Source organism: Wolffia australiana, chromosome 8 (assembly GCF_029677425.1).
Source record: "Wolffia australiana isolate 7733 chromosome 8, ASM2967742v1".
NCBI classification, from domain to species: domain Eukaryota; kingdom Viridiplantae; phylum Streptophyta; class Magnoliopsida; order Alismatales; family Araceae; genus Wolffia; species Wolffia australiana.
The window spans coordinates 14160587-14174052 of record NC_135842.1 but is presented as its reverse complement, the minus strand read 5'-3'; the positions used below and the strand labels follow the sequence as shown (position 1 = coordinate 14174052).

At 37.7% G+C, this 13466-nt stretch overlaps 1 protein-coding gene across 1 annotated transcript; it reads left to right on the top strand.

The window, feature by feature from the left end:
• Positions 1–6918: 6918 nt before the first annotated feature.
• On the top strand, positions 6919–8864 carry LOC144706855 (auxin-responsive protein IAA31-like). Its single transcript, XM_078579917.1, has 4 exons — positions 6919–7163; positions 7236–7301; positions 7384–7677; positions 8695–8864. The coding sequence occupies exons 1-4, from the start codon at positions 6934–6936 to the stop codon at positions 8768–8770; spliced, it is 666 nt and encodes a 221-aa protein (XP_078436043.1). The 5' UTR covers positions 6919–6933; the 3' UTR covers positions 8771–8864.
• Positions 8865–13466: the final 4602 nt, after the last annotated feature.

Genomic DNA, 13466 nt, shown 5'->3' with positions numbered 1-13466 from the left:
TCTCTATCTAACTCTTCATCTCTCTCAATCTGTCTCTCTATCTGTTTCACTCGATATATCTATCTCTATATCTGTGTCTCTCTCTCTCTTTCTCTTTATCTATCTATCTCTCTCTCTATCTCTTTGTCTCTCAATTTTTCGCTCTCTCTCTCGGTACTGGTCTTTCCTCCTGTCGGCTTATCTCATGCCATCTTACTTCGCGCCTGCGCCAACCTGTCCGAAGAGCACAACTTGAAGAAGACAAAGAAGCCACCTCGAGAGAGATAAGATTCGTAGATCGAACGACTGGCGTTGTCACAAGTGTTCTGTCCTTGCGAAAGTGAGCTTCTCTCTAGGCCGCACATGCTATTCCAAGCGACAAACTCACGTGTTCTTTCATTGGATGATTGGATCTCTTGATGGCATAAAATGAATCCTCTTGTTATCTCTTGTGAGATAGACTGCGTTTGCCGTACAAGAGATATGTGAGAATTCATTAGGTTTGTGTTTTAGAGAGGGAAACTGGGATACTAAATGAGAGAGAGAGAGAGAGTTTTGGATGAGGGAGAACTGAAGATCGTGCTTCCATTGGCTCTATTAATGGCCGGTTTTTTTATATGACAAGAATCTTCTTGGTGCTAGACCTTTGCAGGCTCATGTGAGAAAAATTGATTTTCCGATGCAGGAGAGAGAAAGAGATAGAGAGAGAGAGAGAGAACGGAAGCTGGTGTAGTAGGCAAAAGAGAGATTTTTTTATGAGTAAAAAGGAAGTTTGACAAATGAATTTTGCATTCCTGTAGCTGGCTTTGTCTGATCAATTTCCAGATCGTTTAAAGAGAAAGAGGATGATAAATCAGGAATGCTTATGAGCAATATTAGAATCATCAATTGAGTACTATTGAAAGATATGGAAGGTTGTCATGCTCATGAATTTGGACTAAATGGCAGTTAAAAGTTCATTTGTAACATGTGTGATTTTTAATCATGCAGCATAGTTGCACGATCGATGCCATACTTGTCAATTATCTTGTTTTGGTTAGTCTGACATTGAGAGATGAGGATATCTTTGAGAGTATGTGAGAGTGAGAGAGAGAAATAACTGCAGCCAACTGCAAAATAAAAGAGATCCAAGAGGGTTGACATTGCCAAGCATAGACCTAACAGTGTGTAAAGAGCAGAATGAAATTGGTAGAAGTGTCGCAAATTTTTTGAATAAGTGTGCTAGTTCTAGTTGTAGATAGAGTCTAAAAATAGAGACCAGGGCACATTGGAAGGTTGCAAATGAAAGAGTAATTAGGATTTAAGTTTTTTTTATCAATTAGGAAGGCTAGGAAACCTTATTATCTGACTTCTAATAAGTGTTCATAAAAATTTCACACCTTGGTGCATGATTAAAGTTCATAAGAATTCTATGGCCATGGTGGTCAAGAATGATTTTTAAATGGGTGCATGATTGATGGCACTCTTATCGATTGTCTCGTATTGGCTGGAATCTAAGGAACCTACATGAAGATCCATTAGGTGTGTGCCTTGGAAAGAGAGAAAGAAGGGTTTAACATAGTTCCTCTGGAATTACTGAGGTTGGTTATCATTAAACATATTTACATGAACACAGTATATTTTAGTAAGACTCCAATTAGAAAGATGTTGATCCGTTAGGTGTGTGTATGATAGAAAGATAGAGTTTACTAATGAAGAGATAGATTGGAGGGTCAAGAGTGTTAGGTCTCGACTTCTAAGGGCATATTGTAAAACTTTACTGATATTAATGAGATCAGCATTCATGCAGCACACTTTCCATGATCTATGTTATGCTTCTCAATTATCTTCTTTTATGTAAGACTAAAAGAGAGAAATATCATGATGCATTATGTGCCACTATGAAAGGGAGTAAATAATATTTAAATATTAAATAGTTGGGAGAGGGATAAGATTGTTGGCATGATCATGCCTAGGCAGGAAAGATCAAAATTTAAATTTCATGTGAGATTCTAGCCTAGCATTCACGTTACATTTTTTGCTTGATCAACTGAATAGTTACTAAAGAAAGAGAGATGATGATGATGATATATTAGGTGTGAAAGAGATATTCAACTAGGGAAGCAATAGAGTAGGGACATATGAGGTATTGGCATCGTCGGACCTATGTATTGAATGACATATTAATAGTTCATCAAATTAGGTGAGTGTGATAGCCATGCAGCATGTATTTCATAAGTGGGTTACTTTTCAAAATATATTCTTTCACATCAATTTAAAGAGAGAAGGATGAAGATCTAATGATTTTTTTGTGTTGAGAGAGAGAGGAAGTGTTTCCTCGGTCTTTGTAAGTGTCATATGAGATGGTCTTCCAAATGCTTTGAATGGGAAAGGTACACTGGTCAGATATTCTATTACCTCTTAATTTGATAGAGAGAAGTAAAACATCAGCCGTGAGTATGAAAGAGAAATTATAAAAATAGTTTTACTGATGTGAGATAGACAGAGAGGGTTGGCAAATAATAACACCATTTAAAGCTCAGCTGAAATCAGTGAACTTATTGTCACACAGCATGCATACCATGATCCATGACATCCTTCGAAATGCCTGATCTTCGAATCTGTGAACCCTACATTCTTATGATTGAAATATTTTATTTACTTCGCGAAATCATTCCAAGTATTATCATAATTTTATATTGTCCACAAATGAAAACAAAACGTGAGGATATTAAATAGCAAGGTTTAAATGAAATCAGGCATCTCCATGATCCATTTAAGATCAATTATCTGCAAATTATATCGAATCATTATTCCATTTTGTGTCATATTAAATAGAGCATACTTAGCATTGTCGTGCTATTATTTTAATGCCAAAAGTGACTGCTGAGGAAGCGACACGGTCTAATTTAATACATCGATGATAGAAAGATGATGGCTAATAAACGCAGGCCAGCCGTGGGTGCACGCATAATCATATGGTAATTAAGGCAGACACGTGTCTATAGTCTACACGGTTTCTCTCTCTCTCTCTCTCTTCTCTGTCTCTCTTTCTCTCTCACAAACACAAAAACACAATTTAGGCGAATGATTGTTCGCTGAGGCCAATATGGTCCACAAAACTCCTCTCTTTCTCTGTCTCTTTCTCTGTCTTTCTCTATCTCCTCTATTCCTCTCTCTCTATTTCTCTATCTCTCTCTCTCTCTCTTTCTCTATCTTTCTCTCTTTCTGTATCTTTCTCTCTATTTCTTTTTCTCTCTCTCTTTTTCTATCTCTCTTTCTATATATCTCTCTCTATTTCTCTATCTCTCTCTCTCCGTATTTCGATGTCTCTCTCTCTCTTACTCTATCTCTCTCACTCTCTCTATCTTTCCCTCTATCTCTCTCTCTCTCTTTCTCTCTATCTCTCTATTTCGATCTCTCTCTCTCACACTCTCTCTCTTTCCCTCTATCTCTCTTTCTCTTTCTCTTTATCTCTCTCTCTCTGTCTCTCTATTTCGATCTCTCTCTCTTTCTATCTCTCTATTTCGATCTCTCTCTCTTTCTCTCTTTCTCTCTATCTCTATATTTCGATCGTTCTATCTCTCTTTCTCTCTATTTTGATCTTTCTCTTTCTCTTTCTCTCTATCTCTCTCTCTATTTCTCGATCTCTCTCTCTATTTTGATCTCTCTCTTTTTCTCTCTATCTCTCTATTTCGATTTCTCTCTCTTTCTCTCTATCTCTCTATTTCGATCTCTCTCTCTTTCTCTCTATCTCTCTATTTCGATCTCTCTCTCTTTCTCTCTTTCTCTCTATTTCGATCTCTCTCTCTTTCTCTCTATCTCTATATTTCGATCGGTCTATCTCTCTTTCTCTCTATTTTGATCTTTCTCTTTCTCTCTATCTCTCTCTCTCTATTTCTCGATCTCTCTCTCTACTTCGATCTCTCTGTTTTTCTCTCTATCTCTCTATTTCGATTTCTCACTCTTTCTCTCTATCTCTCTATTTCGATCTCTCTCTCTTTCTCTCTATCTCTATATTTCGATCTTTCTCTCTCTCTTTCTCTCTATCGCTCTCTCTATTTCTCGATCTCTCTCTCTATTTCGTTCTCTCTCTCTCTTTCTCTCGATCTCTCTCTGTATTTCTCTATCTCTCTCTATTTCGTTCTCTCTCTCTATTTCTCTATCTCTCTCTTTCGTTATCTTTCTCTCTATCTCTCTCTATTTCTCTACTTCTCTATCTCTCTCTCTCTCTATTTTTCTATTTCTGTATCTCTCTCCCTCTTTCTCTCTATCTCTCTCTGTATTTCTCTCTTTCTCTCTATCTCTACATTTCGATCTATCTCTCTCTCTTTCTCTCTATCTCTCTCTTTCTCTCTATCTCTCTCTATTTCTATATCTCTCTCTTTCGTTATCTTTCTCTCTATTTCTCTATTTCTCTCTCTCTCTTTCTCTCTCTATTTCTATATCTCTCTCTTTCGTTATCTCTCCCTCTATCTCTCTCTCTCTATTTCTCTATCTCTCTCTCTTTCTCTTTATCTCTCTCGCTATTTCTTTATCTGTCTTTCTGTCTCTCTCTCTTTCTCTCTATCTCTCTCTCTATTTCTCTATCTCTCTATCTCTCTCTATGTCTCTTTCTCTATTTCTCTATCTCTCTTTCTCTCTCTCTCTTTCTCTCTATCTCTTTCTCTCTATTTCTCTATCTCTTTCTCTATCTCTCTTCTCTCTATTTCTCTATCTCTTTCTCTATTTCTTTCTCTCTCTATTTCTCTATCTCTAATTCTCTATGACTCTATTTCTCTATCTCTCTTTCTCTCTCTCTATCTCTTTCTCTATTTCTCTATCTTTCTTTCTCTCTCTCTCTCTCTCTCTATTTCTCTATCTCTTTCTCTATCTCTCTTTCTCTCTATTTCTTTCTCTCTCTATTTCTCTATCTCTAATTCTCTATGACTCTATTTCTCTATCTCTCTTTCTCTCTCTCTATCTCTTTCTCTATTTCTCTATCTTCCTTTCTCTCTCTCTCTCTCTTTCTCATTCTCTCTCTCTCTCTCTCTCTCTCTCTCTCTCTCTCTCTCTTTCTCTATCTCGCTCTCGCTATCTCGGTTTCTCTATCTCATCTCTATCTCCCTCTATAACTCTCTCTCTCTCTCTCAAACATGGACACACAACTTAGACGAATAACTGAAGACACTCCACATGCTGTATGCCCGCGTCTGAGCCTACGGAGATAGAGACAGAGATCATTGGAGAGAGAGAGAGAGAGAGAGAGAATGAGATGGAATTAGAGGTATACAAGTGGAGATAGCTGCGGGGATGGTGATAGAGAGGAGGATATTTCTTCACTTAGAGGAATGTTAAATTTACAGAGGATGAGACGGATGTAAAATATGCTTAGAGATAGAAGAGGAAGATAGTCCTTAGAGAGAGAGTGTGTTAAATATACAGAAAGATCAGATGAGGGTAATTGATTGGAAGATAGAGGATGGGTAAGAGAATATGAATTAGAGATGATGGATGAGAAAACATGAAAGGATGAGGAAAGCGATAAATGATAGAGAGTGGGTGCAAGAACATGTGGATAGAAGCGAGAGATATATGAGGAGCCTAGTTGGTAGGTGAGAGAAAATGAAGAGACTAAGTTTTATGATTGTACAGAGAAAGTGAGGAGATGATAAAAGATAGATATGAAGATGATGTCAAAGTAAATGAAAGTGTCTACACACTGAATTGTCAATGGGTGTCTCTGCACTCTTTTCCTTTAATTGCCAAAGGCCACTGAACTTACTTTCATAAGATAATGCCCTATAAAGTAGGATATATTAACTGAATCTATGTATGAATGAAATATTGTATGAAGGTACCTATCTAATTGTATCCCTCTACATATTTCTGTTTTTATATCCATCTCTGTATGTATCTGGCACAGTGATGTATGCATGTGTATCTATAGAAATATATATTACCGTTTGGAGCTCATCAAACTCAAAAGTCTGATCAAAATTAAGATCTGGTCAAACTCAAACTTAACAAATGAGAAAAAAGATCATCAAATCACGTAACACGAAATCTAATCCCCAGTCTATAGAAATACATATTACATTATGGACCTCATCAAACTCAAAAGTCTAATCAAAATTATGATCTGGTCAAACTCAAACTTAACAACTGAAAAAAAAATGATCATCAAATCACCTTGCACGAAATCTAATCCCCCATATCCTCTTGCTTCGTATATCGAGCCGTCACGAACAGAACAAGTGTCAGCATTCAAGACGTACCCACTTGGTCATCGGCACATCAAATCACCTCCTGAAGAACGATCATCCATCCAATTATCTGTCTATGTATGCGTGTGTATCTATATAAATATATATATTAAAGTTTGGATCTCATCAATCTCAAAAGTCAGATCAAAATTAGGATCTGGCCAAACTCAAACTTTCATTGAAAAAAAAATACAAAATAAGAACATAAGAACCGAAGAAAAAATGATCATCAAATATCCTTATGGTCCATCTATGGAGCCATCACGAACCTCACAAGTGTCAGCGTTCGAGACAGACCCACTTGGTCCTCGGCACGTAAAATCACCTCCTGAAGAACGATCATCCATCCAATTATCTCTCTATGTATGCATGTGTAAATAAATATTGAAGTTTGGAGCTCATCAAAGTCAAAAGTCTGATCAAAATTAGGATCTGGCCAAACTCAAACTTTCATTGAAAAACAATATAACATAATAACATAAGCGAACAAAAATCCTTACGAGCCGTCACGAACCGCACAAGTGTCAGCGTTCAAGACGTACCCACTTGGTCCTCGGCACGTCAAATCACCTCCCGAAGAACCGATCTATCATCCATCCAATTATCTGTCTATGTACCAACTGGGTGGTCCATCTGCCAGTCTGGCTATCTCTCTCTCTAGCCATCCATGTATCTCTCTCTCTAGTCATCAATTTGTCCATATCCATACATCCAACCATCCATTCTCCACATGAACTGGGGGGGTACCAAGAGTTCGGGCCACTATTATATATCTGTCCCTCTCCTCGCCGACCAGAATCACTGTAAACTCTCCCACACCATCGCCATCGCCATCAAGCTCGACTCTGCCTCTCTAAACTCCTCTTCCTCTTCCTCTAATCAAGCAGAGATGGAGACGGAGCTGAGGCTTTGCCCGCCGGGGACGGAGGACAACTGCCGCAAAAGATCGTCGCCGGAGAAGTAATTTCCTTGATTTCTGTGCCGCAAGATTGGATTTTTTCGATTGAATTTTGGGGCAATTTATGTGGGTAGGGCGCAGATTGTGGGATGCCCGTCGGGATCGGAGGACGGCTGCCGCAAGAGATCGTCGTCGGAGAAGTAAGATTTTCGATTTTTTTCGCTCCAGATCGGATTCTGAGCTTGAATTTGGGGGTGATTTTGGGGGAGAATGTGTGGGTAGGGCTCAGATTGTGGGATGGCCGCCGATCCGGAGCTTCAGGAAGAGCCGGCTTCCGGAGAAGAAGACGGCGATGGAGAGCTTTGTGAAGGTTGGCATGGACGGCGCTCCTTACTTGAGGAAGATCGATCTTGGGGCTCACCATGGCTATTCGCATCTGCGGGATAGCTTGATTTCCATGTTCAGATGCTCTTCTTTAGGGTTTTCCGGGGAAGATGATGAAATCTGCCCTGAATTTGCGATCGCTTATGAGGACAAGGATGGGGATTTGATGCTCGCCGGTGATGTTCCGTGGGAGTAAGTGTCCGCTCGCTGATTCTGAATCTGTTTCTGTTTCAATTTACATGTTTTTTCATGTTCTTGGCGAGCGATTCGAATTCAAGAACGACTATGATGGGATCTTTCGTAGGGCTTGAACGATTGTAGCAGATTTCAACCTTTAATTCCGGTAGAACTTTTAGTTGATGCTGGTTGTAGAAGTTTTGGAAGGCGATTGAGGAAGATTTAGAAATCTATAAAACTTTGTAGAACGTTCTAGGAGGTTCTGGGTATTTATTTGTCGGTTGTTTTTTGGAATGTTGTATTATTTATAGATTCTGGAAGGTTGAGGAAGATCTAGATGTTTAGAAAGTCCTAAACTTGATACTTGATTCTGGTCGAAGAATTTAATAACGACTATGATGGACTCTATCGGTTCTCTCTCTCTTATAGGGCTAGAACAACTGTGTCAGATTCAACCTTTAAATCCTGTAGAACTTTTAGTTGATTTTTTTTAAGAAAAAAACTTTTGATGGATTCTGGTTGTAGAAGTTCCGGAAGGTGATTGAGGAAGATTTAGAAATCTTGAGAACTTTGTAGAACGTTCTAGGAGGTTCTGGGTATTTTTTGTAGGTTGTGGAAGGCTGAGGAAGATCTGGATGTCTGGAAATTCTTAAACTTGATACTTGATTCTGGTTGTTGAATGTTCAAGACAGATCTTGAAAGTTTTAAAATTGATAGTTGTGGATCGAATGGGTTGATTTGTAGAATGTTCTAGGAGGTTCTGGGTATTTTTTGTAGGTTGTGGACGGCTGAGGAAGATGTGGATGTCTGGAAATTCTTAAACTTGATACTTAATTCTGTTTATTGAATGTTCAAGACGGATCTTGAAAGTTCTAAAATTGATAGTTGTGGATCGAATGGGTTGAAGAGTTTTAGAAATATGTACAAGTCGATTAGAGAATTCTGAGAGATTATTTTTTAGCATTTAAAGCCGTTCATTTCTCTGCGCATAATTTTTTTTTGGTTCAAGCTCTTAATCCAATTTAAATGCAGGATGTTTGCGTCATCATGCAAAAGATTGAGGATAATGAGGCGGGCTGAAGTGCATGGAAGAAGTCCCAGTTCTTGAAGCCTCGAGCGCTCCTCTATATCCAAAAAAAAATCTTTCATGGTTTTTGTATTTTCTTCTGATCCAGGTATCTATAAATCTCAGGTTTCTGTTCTTCCCCGTTCTATAGTTTCTCCCTCGCCGTGGAAATTTCTACACCAGAAAAAAGAAATCTTTGTGAAAATTTTGTGGAATTTTTAGCAAAATGTGCGACTCTGTCAGAATTTTAAGACCAGGAACAAGTTTTGTGATCTGGGATTTGATCAAGCAATTTTCTGAGTGTTTCTGTCTCATTTCACACCGTTGTGTATAGAAAGATTATGACATGTTTGTTCTTTCCATTTCTGTTATTTCTCCAACATATTCTTCTCCAGAAGAAAATATCTAAGGAGAAAAATATGGAATTTTGGACAAATATGTTGGACTCTGTCAGAATTTGAATCTAGCTACAGTTTTGTGATCTGGGACAAGACGAGGGAAGTTTTTTGTGTTGTATAAAGGAATAATGACATATTTCTGAAATATTAAGTTTTGATTACTGGCATGGTTTAATGCGGTGAGTAAAATTTATCTGCAGATTCAACAACCAAATCTAAGTTTTCCCTTTTAATCATTTTTTGGCTAGTGATTAATGTGAAAGAGGTTTTCTTCAAAAAAAAATTGATGTGAAAGAGGTTGAACCAAAAGGGTGAGGATTAGGCATAAACTCTAAAAAATGTATAAACTGAAGCTATGGAGAACAGATGAGAAATGGCACAATGGAGAAGATGTGAGTGAGATCAGGGTTACTCTACCCAACCTGATGTCGAAACGACCCAAAATTGACCTGACCTGAAGTCAACATCCCAAAATTGACCTTACCCAAAGTCGACCCGGCCCAAAATTGACCTGACCCAAAGTCAATGCAAGCCTTAACCTATCCCTTTGATCTCTTCGGCTAAGTCTACCCACGAGACGGCTGACCCAAACCGGCGCAGGGTTGGGGTTAGGCAGTCAGGTCAGATCGTTCCAACCAATCCATGGTTTAGTAACCGGAGTTGACCAAAAGGGTAGGTCATATTAAGGAGTTTTACTCTCTACATCAGCTTGATATGTCAGCGGTTCAGCGCGACACATCTGCGGTATACACAAGATGTGGACCAATAGGAAACTTAATAAAGACTAGCTAGTAAGAAAAGAACACGGACCCCTCTTATACTCGTTATGAGATTAGATAGGATTCAATATAGGTTGAAACATTGATATATGATAAAACATAGATAGGATTTCACATAGTTATAGGAATAACACGTAGATAGGATCAACGGCTCAGATTAATCTTGATCTAACCATTACAAAATGTTATAATGGCTACGATCATAACAGAAATATATATGTTATAACTAAATACTTTCATATAAATATCAACACATGTAACCACAAAACTTGTGGGTTAATACAACGATCTTGATCTACATTTGTGTCTTCTTTCCCTCTTCTTCTTTTCTTCATTCTCCTTTCTTCTCCTTTCTACTGTCTGTTCTTTCATTTTGGGTTAAATCAATCGCGGAGATCAACCAATCTCAAGAGGTCAGATATTTAGGATTTAGGATGGACCAAATGAGAAATAGAGATAGAGAGAGACGGAGAGACACATAAAGATAAGGAGAAGAAAGTAAATAATAATGCAGTTCATCATTTTTTGAGTAAAAGTGATGCTCATTATTCTTCAAGTTAAAAAGAAATATAAATAACAAGTACAGAGAGCAGAATAAAAGAGGAACATCTAAAGATGAAGAATGAGAGTTAGGTATGCGAGGATTGAAGTCTAGAACCTGAGAGAATCTAACAACACTTGAACTAGACCTCACCCAAATATTTTATTAAAGAGCCAGCAATCAATTCTTAAGGGCCATATCCACCCTAGGGATCTCTGTGTTAAAATTGGTAATTACTGTTTTATGACAGTCTGAAGAATTACGGTCTGATGCATCACAATAAATGCATTTAAATCTTAAAAATATTTAATTTTAAAATTATATGAAATATTTTTAAGATAAATATATTGAAATAAATTTCATGAAATAATAGGAAAGTAAGTATCTAAATTTCAAATGAACAATTCAGAATCATTAATATAATTATAAATCATTAGAAGCTATTTAACGACACTATATAACCTTGGTACCTTACATAAAATGTGGGGTTTACTGGTTATGCATGTTATCAATAACAGATGCAAAAAATATTAGACGATATTTTTTTGTCAATGGAGTAAAATTCATTAGAATATGGTAATTATTACACAAATCAAGATGCTTCATTTTTAACAGCACATGTGAATGATGATGAATACCCTCATTAATGAATTTGGAGACATTTTAGCATGTGTGGTTAGCTTGTTGGCGAATACCATGCTATCAAGACTGTCAACATATGATGTATTTTATTAAATGCGAAAATGTCTTAATAAATAAATAATTCACAAGCCAACCACACAAATCCACCATGAGGTGCACAATCTAGGTCCAATTTTCAAACCTTAACTCAGACAAGCATCTTGTTTTAGAGCAACAAATATACTTACATTACATTAATATAAATAAATAGATAAACCAGCAAATGAATAATGTCATCCTACTTCAAAATAATGTAATATACTTTGAACTAATATTTTTGGTGTTTCTATCTCATCGACAAAATAATGTGGCATCTTTGTGAAAGATCTAATTCAATTGTAGACTTCAAATTTATCATGTTTTTTAATAATGACACGGGCAGAGTCAGGGAATGAAGCTTGAGAATACCAAAAAACTTTGTATGGGAAATTTTATCAATTTTATATAATCTACACACCATTTTGAAATAGCCTCCGGATAATCTCAATTTCAGTACTACAATTCCTCAAATGATGAGATTGGAGCCAATAAAAAAATATTAATATTGTGCTCTTGCTTGTTCCCGCCCACACACGTATGATCAGGAGGCTGGGCACAGGTTTTCGTTGTTTGTGCCGTGCTCCACGAGTGCTACCTACAGGGGTGCAAGGCCGCACACCGCAAACGCCAATGCATGGCGGATATAGCCATGGTGCGCAAAAGCGTCGAGATGGGTGCAGGGCACTTGGTGTGTCCCCACAGGTGGTGTTGCGGAGCATGAGTGCCAAGTCTTTGGGCACCGAGCACAAGGACACTGGCAAGGGCCAAAGTGGAAGAGGTGTCAGCGTGGGTACTAGAGACCTGTGTAGTGTCAAGGCTAGGCTCCGAGCATGGTGTATTATGGTGGAGATTTGGGCGTGTGGTACGATCGACCAGTGGGTGCACCTAGGGCCCACGGTCCATGGGCGTGTGGTGCCCCCAACCCAGGGGCACGCTCGGAGTGGCAGTGCCCACAGATATGTATGTGGCTTTGGCCCCCAAGTCGTTTGAGTGCTACTAGGCAATGATGCAGGTTGCATCTCGTCTCTACATTCCGGTATGGGCCTTGTGCCTGTGTAATGGTTATGGACTCTAATATACTCTTAAACATGTGCTAATAAAATACTTTGATGCTTTGCTGAGGTCCTAGGCCTACATCCATCAAATCCCCAAGTAATCTCACTCATTCCTTAGAGACTTCTGTTGTGTGAGAGAAGGCTTCTCTATGCTCTTGCCCATGCGTTGAGGCTGACGCATGTTCAATCCGACCATCGATCTTAGCTACAATTTTACCACTTGAAAATTATACATATATATGTACAAATGTAAATTTATAAATATGATGGATGGATGATGGATCATAATGCGTTCCCAACCATTGGGGAAATATCCATACCAAATGTATATACAGACATGTAAAATTATAGATACATAAATATGATGGATTGATGATGGATCATGATATGTCCCCCACTCTTGGGTATGTAATGACGAACAAATGGTTCTCCAAGATCAAATCTGACGCAAGCGAGTGAATGTAAGGTTCTCACATATGCCAAGTCATCATCTTCCCCTCGCCTTCGGATAGATAAATATTATATATACATGCACAAACATATATGAATATGACACCTGTCATTTATCTCTGAACCTTAGATAGAAATATATAGGTACATATATATATATTGATGGGCATATGTCATATCATCATATATCCCCAGCCTTGGATAAGTATAGATTAAACAAACATGTACAAATATCGATATATAAATATGGATGAATATTTTATCATTGTCTGCCCCCCAACTATATACAGGTACAAATATTTACTAACATGCTTCACGCCATCTATCATCTGTCCCTGAACCCCATATACATATATAGGTTCAAACATAGATCTATGAATATGATGGACTGATGATGAATCATCGTCTGGCTCCACCCTATGGATAAAATTATGTTATACTGACGTGTACAGATACAGACATATTACTATGGACGGATGACGGATCATCATTTACCCCATACCCTTGAATAAAAAAGTATTATACATACAAAATTAGATCTATAATTGTGACGGACCGGTGACAGATCAACATCACCTGCCACACCCTTGGATATATATATATATATATATATATATATATATATATATATATATATATATTATAGATGTGTACAATATAGATATAAATACGATGACGGGCCATCGTCAACTGCCCCTTACCCTTTGATAAATATATATTATACACACATATACAAATATAAATATATATATAACGTCACCTGTCATCCGTCCCAGACCTCACACCTATCTAAAG

Bases quoted from the DNA above. Each gene is read 5' to 3' on its own strand.
- LOC144706855 (XM_078579917.1), top strand. From the start codon at position 6,934: ATGAACTGGGGGGGTACCAAGAGTTCGGGCCACTATTATATATCTGTC. The intron at 7,302-7,383 runs GTAAGATTTTCG...ATGTGTGGGTAG, and splicing joins AAGAGATCGTCGTCGGAGAA to GGCTCAGATTGTGGGATGGC. The intron at 7,678-8,694 runs GTAAGTGTCCGC...ATTTAAATGCAG, and splicing joins GCCGGTGATGTTCCGTGGGA to GATGTTTGCGTCATCATGCA.